The 16,779-nt window shown below is 41.9% G+C and overlaps 1 protein-coding gene and 1 long non-coding RNA gene across 9 annotated transcripts in view; one reads left to right on the forward strand and one right to left on the reverse strand.

The window, feature by feature from the left end:
* Positions 1 to 16,779, forward strand: part of TMEM232 (transmembrane protein 232) — a 66,138-nt gene that overhangs the window by 33,241 nt on the left and 16,118 nt on the right. For both annotated transcript variants that reach the window (XM_019484320.2, XM_059724952.1), the window contains 3 exons: positions 609 to 720; positions 7,594 to 7,699; positions 11,889 to 12,046. In XM_019484320.2, the coding sequence (XP_019339865.2) occupies positions 609 to 720; positions 7,594 to 7,699; positions 11,889 to 12,046 (376 nt within the window). The remainder of the gene's footprint in view (positions 1 to 608; positions 721 to 7,593; positions 7,700 to 11,888; positions 12,047 to 16,779) is intronic.
* The window catches only part of LOC109282409 (uncharacterized), a 51,147-nt gene that overhangs the window by 16,758 nt on the left and 17,610 nt on the right, over positions 1 to 16,779 (reverse strand). For 5 of the 7 annotated variants that reach the window (XR_009461061.1, XR_002089382.2, XR_009461063.1 and 2 more), the window contains one exon: positions 7,550 to 7,582. The exons of the other annotated variants lie outside the window; for them this stretch is intronic. This is a non-coding gene — a long non-coding RNA (uncharacterized LOC109282409). The remainder of the gene's footprint in view (positions 1 to 7,549; positions 7,583 to 16,779) is intronic. 7 annotated transcript variants of the gene reach the window in all.

The raw sequence follows: 16,779 nt of genomic DNA on the forward strand, positions 1-16,779 counted from the left end.
AAAAAGAGTACTGCAACCAGTACAGTCTTTCTTGTGTCATTTAATCATAGATTAAATGGTAGTCTCTTTGGCTGTCCTTATACTTAAAATATTTAGTGTGATGCAGAATTCTGTATTGACAAAGCTGTCAAGGAGGGAAGCCTGCAGTTGTGGCAGCTTGGCACAGAACATCTGCAGTTTTGGAACTTTGCAAGGCATAGAAGCGCAGTCTGAGGACATGTCTACACAACTGGGATTGCAGTTTACTGTACACATACACAAACTAGCTTTAACAAATCAGGTAGTTTAGGTACTAATAGCAGGACAGAGCTCAGTACAGGCTAATTTACCCAGGTTCTTGGAGAGTCTGCACTGATCTGTGCTGCCATATCCAGGTTTCTGTTAGTGCCTGAGCTAGATACTCTGTTAAGATTTGGGGTATGTCTTCAGACCCAAGCTAGTTTTGGATTATCTTGGGAAGCAATAACATACCTATCTTTGACTTAATTTTAAAAATTCACTTTATAAAAGGAAGTGAAAAAATTCTTTTTTGGAAACTTTTTCACTCAGTATTTTGAACTTCAGGAAGAGAAAATGAAACTACAATAATTGTTTGGATATTTCTTTAGATACCCTTTAGAAGTCACAGAAGAGTTTGTTCAGAAGTTCAATCATGCAAAAAGTCCAAAGGATAAAGAATCTTTACTAGAAAGAGCCAAGAAAATGCTAGCCAGATGTAAGGTCAGTATACAAATAACACTCTGTAATGTGTATATACTATATACATCGTATTCTAAATCATTAATTCCTTTTGTCATTTTTCATTTCCATCAATATATCTGTTATCATAAGCCAGAGGTAGCAAAAAAAGTTTAAAGCTTTCAGTTTTTTTTAAATATTGAGACTATAAAGTTTACAATGAAAAGGAAACCGCAAAGTTAGGCACATAGCACTTAAAGTATGTGAACAGTCCCACTGCTGTTTTATTACTTTTTTTCTTTTCTTTTTGAACAAATATGGTTGTTATGTATTGGGAAAAAATCTTTTTCTACCAGACATTCTTCATTCAGAGCTCCCTATTTCAAAGGCTATCCAAGCACAGTATTTACTAGAGGCTTCATTCAAGTTCAAGTTAAGTCAATGGATAGACTCCTCTTTACTTGAATGCACCCAGTCTCCTCTATGAGACTGAAAAGGGGGTTTATCAGGGAGAAAAAGTTATGGCTTCCTGATTTTGTGTTGGGTCCTAACAGTGTTGAACAGTTGTTTTACTTCAGTGGAATTATGCCAGTTTTTACACTTCTGAAGATCTGGCCCTATAAATGGTGTTTTTGGACTGCTCCAATGACTGCCTTAGAACAAAAATGAATAGTGAAATTCTCAACAGAAATTAGCATTACCAGAACCTCTCCTCTTCAGAGAGAAAAGCTATTGAGTCCCTAAGATCCAGCAACCAAATACTAATAAACTCATGGGCAGTAAGCAAAGAAGGACCTTCTCAATTGTCATGCCTGTATCAGTGAAACTAACAGACAACTTTGATGCCAATCACTATAAAGAACTTGGGGAGAACCTCATGCCAACATTTACCCTTGAACTCAAAAACATCAAATCCTTTCTGGACCAGCTTCAGAAAAAAAACATATACATTAATCTCCACCTCTCCCACCCCAGAGATATTTGACATGCTTCCAAAGCTGCACAAACAAGGTAACTCTGGCAGACCTGTCATATCAAGCTGTTAGCTTCACTGAAGAACTACCAAGATTCATAGAGACTATCCTTAAACCACTCGTCACTCAAAGAACAAGTTTTTTGCAAGACATGATAGATTTTCTTGACAAGATCCAGAACACCGAGGCCAGTATTTGCAACCTTGGATATCACCAGCCTATACTCTAATATCCCAGACAAATAACATGCACCATAAAGGCACAGCTGCCTGCCTGAAATACTTGCAAGAGTATGGACTACACTGAGATTTACAACTGCAACATATCGTACAAATCATCCACTTCATTCTCACCCACAGCAACTTCACGTTCAGCAACCTCTGTTCCTCCTAACAATGGGCACAGCTCTGGGCACAAAGATGGCTCCCCTAATATGCCAATCTCTTCATGAGCCATTTTTAAGAAAAAAAAATGGAAAACTGCACCATCAAACATGCATAGTACTCATGTTATGTAGATGATATTATCATCACTTGGACTCACTGATTTCTATCAGAGCTTCAGCAACTACCACCCCTGGATCAAATTCTCTCTAAAATACTTCTGAACTATCATCAGCTTTCTAGATACCAACAATCCATATCCAGAATGGCACACTGCAAACCACTATGTACAAAAAAAAACCAACCCCACAGACCAGAACACTTACGTCTACAAAATCAACAGTCATCCCAAACTCACCAAAAAAGCTTCACTATATAGCCAGGCCCTCAGATACCATTACATCTGCTCTAAAAAGAATATTTGTGACATCCACTTCACCAACCGAAAAACTGGCTTTACTTAGAAAGGATACTTCAGCAGATAAATAGACTGCATCTGGGAAAAAAAACCCCAAATAACCCTCACTAACTTTTTACAATGCAGAAAGAGAACCTCCACTGACCACACACCTCTGCTTGTCATGTACATCCTACACTGAAACTTAAAAGAAGGATCATTAAACAGTTACAGCTTATACTCAGAAAGGAGCAGACTTCGATGGAAATATTCCCAACCCCTTTGCTCCCAACTTTCAAATAATCTCCAAACCTTGCTCAACTGATCATCAGCAGAAACTCCCTGCTGGTCAACAAACACATAGTAGTACATAATCCTGCCTGTAAACACATCTTCACTGCCACCCTAACCAATGCTTCTCATAACAAAAGCATCAGAACCTACAAATCCTACACATTTATCATAGAATAATATGGTATACTTCATCCAATGCACTAAATGCCTCACAGGAACTATGTGCATGAAACTAAATAACAAATATGCTCCCAAATAAACAATCACAGAAAAAAGATAAAAGACAGAGACATCAAATCACTAGTAGGACAAAGTGTCACAGAACAGTCAATTGATTTCTGACTTCATAGTCCTTATACTCAAGGACAATCTACAAAATACCTTCAGAAGATGGGTCTGGGAAGAAAACTTTCATAGCTTTACTGGATGCTAATACCTTGGACTAAACATAAGTGATGGTTTCATGATTTATAATAATCTAACTAGTGTGTCTTTTAGCCCTTCAGTATTCCACAGGTAATAACTGTCTTTTTCTGTTCTGAATGGTCTTGTTCTTTTACATAATTAGATTATCTATTCAACTAAGTTTCTGTTGCTTCAAAGTTACTCCTGATAACTTCTCTTTGCTCCTAGTTTACAGATCTCTTCCACACCCTTAACTGTCTTTTTTCTTTTTCCCATGAGGCCTGAAAGATTGTCTAACATCTCTCCCAACTATGTAGTTGGTCCAATAAAACATATCACCAAAAATCTTGCTTCTTACTTAATGAGACATAGTGCTTCCACCATATATAGATACTGGTGTTTCTGATTCTGTTAATCCCATTTAGGATGACTTCTTATATATTAAGAGAGGAGCACCTTAGGGACAAGGTTATAGAATTATAGCAGAATAGGTCTGGAAAGGACCTCATGAGATTATCTAGTCCAACTCCATGCCCAAGGCAGGATCATCCCTATCTAAACCATCCTAGACAAGTGTATGTCTAACCTATTGAAAATGCACAAATAACACTCTTGCACAACTACCAGGCACAATGCACCCCCTCCCCCCAAACACCAAGAACACTTTAACCTCTACAAGTAAACCACGGGGATGAGGGCACTGTCAGTATCCTGCCACTGCAAGAACAGAAGTAGTTTATTAAAATATGCTCGAGAGATCCAAGGAAGAGGACCAAGTCCTCTGCTGCCAAATGCAAAGACTCCCACAATCCATGCTGATCTGACCATAGGGTAAAATTATTTTGATCCCAGATGTGGTGAATACTTTGACCTTGAGTGGAGGAGCAAGACCAGGAACCTCCAGACTTTTTAGTCTGAGCAGGGGCATTGGCATGCCTCACTCAAAATCTGCAGTGTTGGCTGCAGCCAACACACAGTGCTTCTGAGGAAGGTGAATCACCTTCCCCCTGGTATCTTTAGCAATGAGAGTGAAAAAAAAGCCTTCCCATCTTTATACAGTAACCAGCAAAGCCCAGAAACCTGTGAATTAAAAATGGGGAAAATCTAACACCCTCCAACTAGAACTTGGGGACTGCAAACAGAAATCCTAAACATGGCACCCCTTAACTGGAGAACCAGAACTCCACTTTCTGTCATCCAGTCCCCTTCATAAATTTATTCCAAAGCTGGTTGTAGAGTTCTGTTTCCTTATCCTGCTGCTGGCCATGATCCTTTCCAATTTCCACCTGTTCTGGGCTGCAGAGCTTTCTGTGATTTCTAAGCAATGCATATGTCAGGGTGTCCTGGGCTTCCTATTGTTGATCTTCACAGCACACTCCAGGTATTGCTATTCTTAGATCATCCCTATTCAATGTTTATCCAAGCTTTTCTTGAAAATCCTCAGTGGAGGAGATCTGACAGCTTCCTAGGCAGTCTATTCAACTGCCTTGCTGTTCTCACATTAAAGAAGTTTTTCCCCATGCCCATGCAAACCCACTTTGTGGCACGTTCAGGTCATTCTACAAGTCCTACTCTGCAGTGATAGAGGAAAGATGTTGACCCTTTTCTTCAGCTATTTGAAGACTGCTATCTTGTCCCCTTTAAATTGCTTTTTTCCGCAAGTTAAACATGCCTGTTTTATTCCACCATTTCTCATATGGCTTATCTTCCACATCTTTTCTAATTTTTGGCACCTTTCTTTGGACCCTTTGTGACTTATTTTTAAAATGTTGAACCCCAAACTGCACACAATACCATAGGTGATGCATAGGGGAGCATGGGGAAGGCATGTGCCCTCCGCAACAGGGCTGTCTCCATTGCCACCGCCACCACCGCCGCCACCTGTGGACGCGCACCAGCTCCGTCTCCACTGTCAACACCACTGGCAGCTTTTGCAGGTGCCCCCCCAGACTCAGGAGGCACCAGTTGCCCATGCACGATTGTCTAGATAAGGCCTAACCAGTGCCAAATAAAGTGGCATTATCACCTCCCATGTCTTACACCTCACAGTCCTGCTGAACCAGCCCACAACTCCATTCTACTTTTTACAGCTTCATCACATTGCAGACTCATGTTGAGTCTATGATCCACCAAGACCCCTAGAGCAAGACACCTCAAACTGTGGACATATAAATGAAATTGGAGAAAACATTGGCTATATACTCCTAAACAGTATGTGGACGTTTGGGACTTCTTTCCCTATGGAACTGTCCACATGGCTCGGACAGCGAGCTCTTCAGGAACATGATACCATTAGCAGGCAAGAGGGGATTTAGAGGATTTGGGATTAGAACCACTGCCCTTTTTCTAACACGAGAGTCAGATAATGGGAAGGTTATCCTGCCAAGCTGCAAGCAGAAGATTTTTACTATATTTTTTTTCCTCACAGACTCTTTTATGTCTTAGGGCTTTTCTGTAGTCACCACATAGTGCTAAATTTCTTTCCAAGGAAACTGAGAGAGAAAGTCTTCAAAAACAACAAGCCCTGTCAGCTCAATGTCATTCTTCAACCTGAATCTAGCCTGCATTAATGCAACCGCTGTTAAGCAGAAATATGTTTTCAAATGATTTATCTTTCTTATGGTACACATCATATACTATTATTTTGGAGTCTGCAAACTCCAGTTCCTTTTTTAAAAACAAAGCTAAGGGTTTTGTTGGAAGAAAGGACTGTGGTAGATGATAGGAGCAACAGGAAAGTACAAGTTAAACTGGATAATTAATATCTATGCTCTCACATTTTCCTTATCACCAGTATTGTAATGTGATATCAAGTTAATCAATACAGGGGCTTGCATATAGTTCATCTGTTGCCTGAGTGCCTTAGGTCTTGCTCTTAGTGCTAACTTAATGCTTGAAAAAATAAAACTGGAGAATTTATAGAATATTTTACTAGTTTATAATTGAATAAACTTATTTTAAGGTTCTACAAGAGAACTTTTCACAGTGTTGTGAAGTGTTATTTAGCTGCAATGCTGCTCTAATGTGGTTTTATATTTCATTTTGTTCTGGCCATTTAAATGTTTGCAACTGTTTTGAAAGGATAAAGCAGTAAACACAGCATTTAGAGACCCCTAAATGATTCCTTGTGGGCTTACAAATCCAAAAATAGATAATGTGTAGGAACAGAGTGGTCATTCATATTGAAAAGACATTAAAAAAGCAATATACTTGCCATTTAATAAACCCTAAAGAGAAGGCTGTGGTGCTTATACAATCTCTGCAACTATCCAAATGAAAAATGTATACATTATGAAGCACACTGAGGGCCTTATTTGCAAATCCTGCGTTTTATTTTGAGAGTTATCTTTTTTCCCCTCCCTATGGATCTTGTTGGCAGCGAAGGTGCATTGACTAACAGTATTCAATAAAACCCTTTTCAGAATTGGCAACCTTGCTGAGGGAATTTTGTGATGTTTGGCTGATTTCACACTTGAGCATAGATATGCTTTTTGACTAAATTATTGCTGGATTTTTTTCAGTGCTGCAAGAATGCTTGACATTGCATCCAGTAATAAAGCAGCAGCCTCTTTTAGCATTGGTGAACAGGAATTTAGAGTTGGAAAACTGCCTCAGCATACTACATTTACTGATGCTGTTAATTCTGTCAGCTTTGGTGTCCAAAGATGTTGCCTTCCCATCCTATGCTGACTGTGCCAATGCAAAATCTGGGATGAGATGAGATGAGAAGGGTTTATTTTACTGTCCACTATGGAATTCTTAATGCAAAAAGCCAGTTAATATTCCCAGTTGCAACCAATTGCTGAAACATAGATGGGAATACAAATGAAAGAATATCCAAATAAAATGTATTTCCATTGTACTTACCAAAAGCCAAGTGTATGAAAAATATTATGAAAATTAGAGGTAATGTACCTTATGTGTTCCTTGTTTAATCACAAGTACTAAGCAGATAATAATCTACATTTTAGCTGCAAAACCCTCCATAAATAGGGCACCCATTGGACTGGAAAGAGTAGGAATTGCTAAAAGCTAAAGTTTCAGGGATGTGTATTGTCATGACAAGATATTTTCACAGTCCCCAACAATTTTGATCCCTCTGAGCTTGTAATAAGGGTACTTTTCTATTAACTTAGCTGGAGCCACTACTGTGATTCAGAGATAGTAATTAATTGTTATTGTTGTAAGATATTAAAATGGATAATAATTCTATAATTAGAGTTATGCAGCCCTATTCTTATCTAAATGTTAACCCCAGGGATTAAGTGTTGCTACCTCATTAGTTCCTGCTATTGTGCTTTGCATCAGTAAACTCTTACTAATGTTGTTTTTAAAATATGCACTTTTATTTTAAATATTTTGGCTTAAGAAAAGTTTCACTGTATATTTAATAGACCCCCCCCACCAACACAACTCACCTTTTGATTTTTCTTTTGACTCTCACTCTTTTCCTTTAAAACAGAGAAGATTAGGAATTAACGTATTAAGTTCTGGAAAACATGTGGATCTTATGAGAGGCTGGACTGAAGCACTTATATTGGTGCACTGCAGTGGTGAAATCCAAGAAGGTAAAATGTTCTTAACTATATTTCTTTTAATTACTTCATGCTCTTTCTGACCCAGCTGCGAAAGCAAAATTTAATTACTCCCAGCTATGAAAACTTGAAAGAAAGCCAAGATGAAGTAGGCTTTATGTCTTACCTGCATAAAGAAACTTTACAAAAATATACTAATATTATCACTGTAGTATTTACACACAATGTTTCAGAACCTTTTATTTTTATGCTTAATTTCCTAAATTGCAAAATTATTTTCATATAAGCACCGCTCATTTTTTATTTCCTTTCTCATGGTATTACCTTGTAACCTGTCTCTGAAATCAGTTATTAAGAGTAATTTAAAAAGTCATTTAATGATCTCAAAGTGCTTTAAATAACTTATTTTATACTTTTTCTTTAAGTATTCCCACTAATAAAACTGGAGAATATTAGCTTGGTTCTCCAGATATTTGAAATAAAATGTTATCTCTACACTTTTTCAAACTATAAATATCATAATCGCAGTAGCCCTTGTTTTGTAGAATGAAATAGTGATACACAGAGATACTCATGGATACGCTGATTTATTTTCACTATTTTACTGTCATATAGAATCTTAGCTAGAATAAGATTTATGTTAATAATGTCCTGGCAGATAAGTTAAAAGAAATAGTTGTCATATGTACCTTAGGTTTTTTGGTTAGGTTGAAGAGAAAGCACAATAATAGAATGGCTAAAGAAAAAATCATTCAGCCCTGCATATATGAAAGAGAAATGATGGATGAGCGTATATGTAACAGCTATGATCTACAGTTCGCACAGCAGAGATGTAGGACAAAGCAAAGTCACTCCATTTCTGTTTTATACTTTGCGCAATCTTAGTATTTTGTATGGGGTCATTCCAAAGGTAAAATGGGACTTTACATAAGCCTACCTCTAGAACAGGGGTGGGCAATTATTTCTGCTGGAGGGCCACTTCCATCTCTATTGCTCTTTCTGTTACCCGCTCCTTCTCTCCCTCTTCTCCCTCTCTCTGTCTCCCTCTCCCCCTCCTTCCATTGCTCCCTCCCCACTCTCTTCCTCCAGAACTCGACTGGAGCTGTAGTTTAACAGGAGCCTTGAAGCTCAACCATGGACTCAAATGGGGACTTCCACCACAGCAGGAGCGCAGTGGTGCCAGTTGTGGGTATAGCCAGGAGGTTCCCAAGCCCTGACATGGAACCTGCCAGCAGCATCATAGGTGATGATGCCAGCCACCCAATGCAGCAGCACCTCTCGCCTGGGTCCACAGCTAACGCTGCTGGCAGGCTTAGGGTTGGGGCTCTGGGCGGGAGCTTCCACTGTACTGGGAGGATGGTGGTGTCAGCTGTGGACACCGCTGGTAGGTTCTGTGTTGGGACTCCTGAACCTGGCGGCGGTGTCCACAGCTGCTGCTGCTGCCCATCTGCTGTGGCAGAAGCCCCGCTCAGGTCCACGGCTGATGTCCCCACATCAAGGGCTGATGATGCTAGGTGGAAGCAGTCCCACCTACCTGCCTGGCACCATGTGGCAGCTGGAGCTCCCAGCTCCCCACACATCAGATCCAATGAGCTGGCAGCTGTCCACCTGTGGGCCAGATCGAATCTGTTGGCAGGCTGGATGCAGCCTATAAGCCATATTTTGCCCACCCCTGCTCTAGAATGATATTGTATATCATGAGCCTGGGATATCATGGGGGAATATTCTCTACATTTACCAAGTTACCAGATCATTATTGCAAGGTCTTCACTTCTAGTTCAGTTTTTCATGGCATTTTGAGCAACTGTTTGGATAAAATGAAAAAGGAAATCTGTAAAGGAAAAAGAAAATTCTACATCATGACTGTGAAAGCAATATCCAGGGTACTATAAAAGTTTTTTGTTGCTTTCATCAGCTGGGTATTCTTGGGGGTTTGTGCAATCAAGAGAAATACTCTGCAGGAGGAAAAGACGCATCAAAACAGATTGTTGTGCAGAGAATTTTGTGTTCCTCTTGTTTACTGATAGCAGGATGACTGCTACATTATTTCTCTCATAACTGGCAGGGTTTGACTAAAGACATTGACATCTAAGGCACAGGACTGGAGAGTGAACTTTTTCCATGTTCGTTCAGCTCTAAAAATCCTGTATTTTATGATGACTTTGCTGTCTTCAGTTACATACTTGCTTGCACCCCATTTACACCTTGATGTAAATTAAAGTTAAGTGAGGCAAGCCAATGATGCGTATGTTTCTGTATGCTTTGAAAAAGATGACCTCTGCCAGAAACAGGAAGTTTGAGAAGGAAGTGTTAAATAAAATAGCTAATCTGGAAAATAAGGTTGATAGATGTAAAATTTAGGGAAGAGAAACAGAGGAAGGGATCTCAGCTGAAGAGAGGTTATATTGTCACTACAAATAACTGGTGACTTGGAATACAAGCTGGAGATGAAAACTATCAACGTTCTAGTACTGTGCATGCTACTTACAAACTTTCTGGCTGGTTTGATGATCTGAAACAGGTTTGTATAACTTTGAAGGTCTACCTTCAAAACACTTGTAGAGGGGAAGGAGTGCTATTGGAACAATATGGAAACCTTTTTCCAGATGCATAACTAATGATTTTTGCACCCTAGACAGAGATGACAGAGAGCAGAGGGGAGGTGAGGAAGGCGTGCTGGAGGAATCAGGGAGATTGTGTCAAGTGCCAGAAAATAGGGGGCAGGGGGCACTGAGCTGCTTCAGGCTCCCCATACACAGGCCTCTAAATAAGTGCTTAAAGCTGGTACCCTGCTTGCCCTATTGCCTTTTTTTCCTGTTAGGCCAACTGGCCAGCCTCTTAACTCAAATTATTCCTCAAACATACTAATTAAGATCAGTCTACCATCTGCAAGCAAATAAATACTGAATTATTTAAAAAGTAATAATACAGTAGCTGCACCACTTAATAATAAATACATACACTGGTCAACAGATAAATTACATGTCTGAATTGTTTTGTCTGTCTGTTTAGGCCATAATCCTGCAACACAATCTGTAAGCATACAGTTTTATGCCCTCAAGGAATACCTTGAGGCAGGGAACTGTTTCATCCATGTACAAGCCTCCATTTATCATTCAATAAATAACAGCAAAAGTATACCATTTTTACTGATTGCAAAGAGAAAAGGCTTTGACATAATAAAACAAAGATATATCTTCTTCAGTGTTTTGGAGAAGAGAAATACTTTTTTAAAAGTCCTGGGAGCTAGGAAGGAGCAAGGATGCATAGGTAATTATAAACTCTTTTGGCCAAGGACTGTAATTTACTAAATATTTGTACTGTTCTAGCAAAATGGGTTCTCAACCTAGCTGAGACCTTTGGGAACTACTGCATTATAAATAATAACAACACACCTATATTTTTGGATGAGTGAAGGAGGCTGAAAAATTTATTAGGACTAAGATTGATTCTTTCATCATATAACATATGGATGATCAACATGGAGAAAGGGAGCGCTGAACTCAGAAGATTTGTGTGGGACTGTGATTTCACTCATCCGTGCAGGATTTGTGGTATTTTGTTTTTCATTCTACAGACTTTAGAGGTTGACTTAAATTGTGTTAAGTCAAGAATGAGGTACAATGACAGGAAAATTTGGAGAAATTTGCATAGTGATTGCTTGGCTAAATTTTGCCAATGGGATCTATAAATCTGTCACTTTAAAGAACACAAGATTCACACAAATCTTTAACCAAAATTGAGAAAAGCCATTATTTAATAACAGAAATAGTTGAAAGACCAATTTAACAACCTTTTCAACCATAAAAAGCAATCCTGCCTTTTCAGCCATAATTTTGTATGGGCCATTTCATTGACATAGCAAAAAAGATCAGCACATCTAGCAAAAATTGATACTATACAAACTTTTTAAAAATATGTCGTTCTTTCAAGAAATAACTTGCATTATTACCCCTTTTCAGTACCCAGTTTAATATTATTCTTTCAGTTTTAGAATTTTTCAGTAACTGATGAATACAGATTATCAGAGAGGTTTCAATTGTTCTGGCGTACAAACTTAAAAAAACCTCAAGTAAACTTTGCTGTCTTATTTTTGTTCATAATTAAGCAAGTGCTTGATTCTTGTGGAAACTGTGAATGAATACAGTGTATGAGGTATAAATCATGGGCCTTTTAGCACTGAGCATGATTGAAATAATTCTCTATTTTGTTTCTGCTTTAGAGGCTTTGGATCTCCTTTTAGTTTCTTTAGACCAAGCTCCAATAGATCTGGAACATATCCCTGTTTTACTTTCTGTCGCTGAATCCGTTTTATTCCGTCTCTCTCTTGATGTGGCATGGGAACCTTACTTATACTCAACGGAAGTCAAGTTCTCAAAGGTTACAGTACTTTTAAAAATCTTTATTAAGATTTCTTGTTATATGTGTATTTTATATAACTGTATCCTAGTTGTACTATATTGATGACATGAAATCTATTAAATAACTGGATTTACATAAATATAAATGAAAACAGAATGTGATCCAATTTGTCACATGACTTTAAAGTTTTAGTATTTTATAGTTTTGTTTGATGCAGGCTTGTGCTATAATTTGCTTTAATCTTAATTTTTCTCTGTCTCTGAATACCCAATATCTCTGAGAAGTTACAAAAAGACATTAGGAAAATACAATTTAATCTTTCACAGAGTATTTAATGAGGCACTATAAAATGCATATGAAAGTCTCTACGTTTTTATCCATAATGCATAATGTTAACTTGGATTTCTTCATAATTTCAGTGACAGTCTTGCATAATGTGTGGCTGTCTTGCTAAATTATGTGAACTCTTTATTCTCCCATCTGGACTATCATTAAATGAGATACAATATGTCAAGTTATACAGTCTTAATGCAGCAGCAAGAGAGTTATGAATTTAAGAAAAAGGATGATATTGAGGTAATACAAATGGGAATGATCTAAATGGATCAAATCTCTTCTCAAAGCTAAGCAAGTAAATCCAAACTGTGTAGCAGAAGACTCACTGGGCATGTCTACACAAGGTGCTTAACTGTGCAGTAGCATAGTTTAGTGTGCAGTAAGCGCATGTATCTATGTGTGTGCACCCTTACTGCGCAGTAAAAATCCCTAATTGTGAGTAAATTTGGTATCTGTATTTGCCTGCATATTGCCCTCGACCCAGCATCACCCAGTCCCCCAACTTGGGCTCAGGTTTGCCACTTGCCACGGCTCTATGCGGGCATAGAGCCAGAGCTGCCTGCAGGGAGGCCAAGACTACATTATGGCCCTGCTGGCACTGGACACCACCTGCCAGAGGGGGAGTACTGGTCACTGTAACTCCTGAGCAAGCCTCCTGCCCACCATACTTGCCACAGAGTGCACATCCACAGGGGAATGTCCAGAGGCTGGAATGCTGGCCACTTGTCCCCAGGCTCTATCCTCTAGTTCCCACAGCCCACCACCCCAGGATGGCACACAAAGGACATTGTACATAGTTTTCACAGGGAAGAAGGTTGTTTATTGTTGGTGGATGATGTGGATGGTGAAGGGGCTCTGTTTGTTGAGTGGGGGGCTCTGGTTGATGTGAGGGGAATAAAAACTTGTTCTTCTGAGATGTGTCTGCAGTAAGCATGGTGCTGAGGTTGGGAAGAGGGAGCGGCCTGTGGGTGGCAGTGCAGGCGGTCTATAGTGGGGTGTGCTGGAGGAGATGGTCAGCTACTGCCTCCTGCACCCCATGCCCTGGCCCCCATTGGTGGGTGTGTGGATCTTCTGGGGCTTTGGTGGGGGAGGCACTGCTGCTGCTGCACACCGCTGCCAGGCGTCCTCCACGTGCCATACCTCCTTTGCCCAAGCCTTGTGGAAGAGCTCCCCTTGGGGCTCATGAATGTTTTGCAGCACGTAGGCTGTGATGATGACCTGAGGGAGGTTGTTTCTCTGCAGTGATGACCCAAGGGAGGTGAACTCAAGGTGGGTAGTGAGCGTGCACCAGCAGACCTTGAGGTGCCTAAAGGTGCACTCCACCAGGGTGTGGATCTGGCCCAGGCAGTGGTTAAAGTGGGCCTGGCAGGGGTCCAGCTGGCCAGTGTAGGGCTGCATAATCCAGGACAGGAGTTGGTAGCCAGCATCCTCAATGAGGAGGGGCACAACTACCACGTCACCCAGCTGCAGGTCTGGCACCCCGGCACAAAGCTCCCACTCTCTACTAGGCCTGGCAAGCTAGAGTTTTGGAACATGTGAGCATTGTGGGTGCTTCCTGCCCAGCTGGCACTTACACGCGTGAAGGCACCATAGCGGTCTATGATGGCCTGGAGCACCATGGAGTGAAAGCCCTCCAGCTGTAATAGGGGCAGTCTCCATGAGGCGGGTAGGTGATGGGGATGTGGGTCCTGTCAAAGGCCCTGATGCACGGGGGAATCGCAGGGCATGGAACTCTACAACCACTACCAGGGGGTCATGCACATGGAGCACAATGTTCCCTAGTACTTCCTGGAGGACACTGCATACCTCCAGGACAGCCTCCCGGCAGTGGCCTTCCCACGCCAAAGAGGTGTCTGAAATATCACAGGCTGGTGGGTGTGACCAGGTTTAGCAAGGTGAGGACCAGCCAGGTGTCCATGGGGAGGAGCCCATCATTGGCATCCCTAGTGGGGTCCAGCTAGGCAGAAGGGATTGAGGTGGCAGGTGTACAATGGCAGCCCTAGGACAGCATGCAGCAGATGGGAGGGTGGTTGCTGAGTGTGTGGGAGCCAGGAGGGGCAAGAGGGCTGTGGGTCAGGCAGCGGTCAGCATGGTGGGCCAGCAGGGCCAGTGCAGTGGTCAGCAGGACTGTGGGGCACTGGTTGTCACTGCCAGGGGCAGGGGCAGCCAGGAGAGTCAGGTGGTGAAGAGAGTGCTGCCACATGCTATCCCTATGCTGCATGTGCTACTTCTGGCCAGAGAAGTGGCTGGCCAGAGACCAGTGAGCAAGGCGGGCTTTTGAAGAGGGCTACTGACTGCATGCAGCTGCAGCTGTAGCCTGGAGCTCCCCCTGGTGGCAGCAGGGGCCCATTCCAGGGCCCTGGGAAGTGGGAGCAGATAGGGAAGCAGGAGAAGATTTGCTGCCAGAATGTGTAGACACCTGCTTGGCACCATTAACTTGCAAATAATTTACTTGCGAATAAACTGGTGCTGCAGCAAATACACGTGTAGATGCACACACCTTGTACTATTTAATAATCCAATGTTGAACTTAATGATCATATCTCTTTCTGCTTCTTCTGAGCAATCATTCCCAAACATAACTGAGAAGGAAACTCAGCTTTTTACAAAAAGAGAAGGATCTCAGTTAAGGCTTGGACAGACATTCATTTGCTCCAGGGAGAGTCCCTGCTCTCTCAGGACAAACCACGAGTATACAGAAGTTCATAATTTTTCTCCCAGAGTAAAAGTTGCCACTCAGGAAGAAAAATAACATGGGAATGAGTACTCCCCAGAGAATATCTATCAGGAGACAGAACTTCTGTACAGGCAGCAGATGTAGATCCAATCTCTACAATCCCAGAGTGCTTTACTTCTCCTCTCTCTCCTCTCCCACAGGAGTGCTTCTGTAACAGGATGGCACCCGAAGGCAGCTGGGATGCCCCCAAGTGACTGCCTTAGTCCTGTATGGCTCCTGCTTCAGCCTCTCAGGGTCATACCCTGCATCGCCACCTTGTCATGCCTTGGTGTTAAAGGTAATGAGGAGAGGTTTCCCTCAGAGGCTGGTGAGCCCAGGTTACTTTCTCTCAGTGTTCAGTTCTTCTCTTCGGTCCAATTTGGCGCATCTGACTTGGTGCTCAGAGCCTGGCACACAAAGTTCCTCTCACTCTTCCTTTTGGCCTGGGGCTCCTTGGGCCCTAATTCTCTTATGAGCTGAATTTGTGGCATCCTTCTGCTCCTACCACCATGTCCATGCCTCACAGGTGTTACTCGGTCCACAGTTTTGCCTTCCTGTAGGGGGCCTCAGCCCTCTTGGCTTTAGCCCCCTATGGCAGGTCTGGGCTGGAGTGGCATGGTAGCATGCTCTTTGGACTCCATGAGCTCTTTCTCTTCTGGGTGCTTGGGTCCCTCCCTTTTGCTTACCTGCCATGCCTTGATGTTACTTGGGAAACACTGTTGGGAGGCTGCCCAGGGGCCAGCAAGAGTCACATCTATTGTCTGTCCATTCCCTAATAGTGCTTCTGAGCACCAGTTGTCTTAATGGCTGTGTCTGTGTCCTCCAACCTCCCTTATAGCCATGCATATGCCTCACAGTTGTTACCAGCCATTACCACAGCAGAGCTCTTTACCCTACTCACTGTTTTTCTTTTTGATACTTAGCAACTTTGTGGGAACCTTGGCCTTCCCAGCCTTGGCTCCTTTCATCTAGCTGGTTTATCTTTCCTTCAGCCCACTGTCTGAGGAACCTGGCTTCCAGACCCAGCCCTGGTATCTGGCAATCTTGAGCTCTGGTCTTAGCCTTTCCAGCTCTAGACTGCTTCAGCTGTATTTCTTGTCCAGGCTTTGGCCCTCTTGGCTGTATCCTGCTTAAGTCATGAGCCCCAGCCCCTGGCAGGGCTTACAATACTCTTGTGCCTCTTGGACACCCCTTTGACCTCCTCCTCCCCTTATAGTCATTTCTGGTCAACTGGTTAGCTTAAAGAGAAGAAGTCTATCTACTTAACCCAAACCTTCCCTGCTCAGGCTGGAAAAATGCCCTGAAAGAAAAAGGTGTGCTGCCCCTTTAATAAACCCCCATTCCTTTTCAGGGTAAACTAACATAAAGAACAGGCAGGAAATAAGTCTAATTCATACAGCCCTGTTCTGGATAAAAGCACATAAAGAAAGGGCAAACTATCACTCTCCCTATACGAGTTCCTCTCCTTGGGTACATGGTATGCTCTTTGGAGTGTTTGAGTTCTGATACAGTGGCCGAGCGGGTTCTCCCTCTCCCCTTACCTACTTCCCAGAGTGCCACCTTATCACTGCAAGGTGGGTTGCAGGCTCATGCAGGTGTTTTGCTCTCAGGATAATGAGCCACTCAATCCTCCCCGTGGCTGCTTCAGTCTGCAGCCCACAGCCTTTCTTGGTTGCATGGTTGTTTATATTGCTGGGTC

The sequence above is a fragment of the Alligator mississippiensis genome, chromosome 3 (assembly GCF_030867095.1).
Source record: "Alligator mississippiensis isolate rAllMis1 chromosome 3, rAllMis1, whole genome shotgun sequence".
Lineage (NCBI taxonomy): Eukaryota > Metazoa > Chordata > Crocodylia > Alligatoridae > Alligator > Alligator mississippiensis.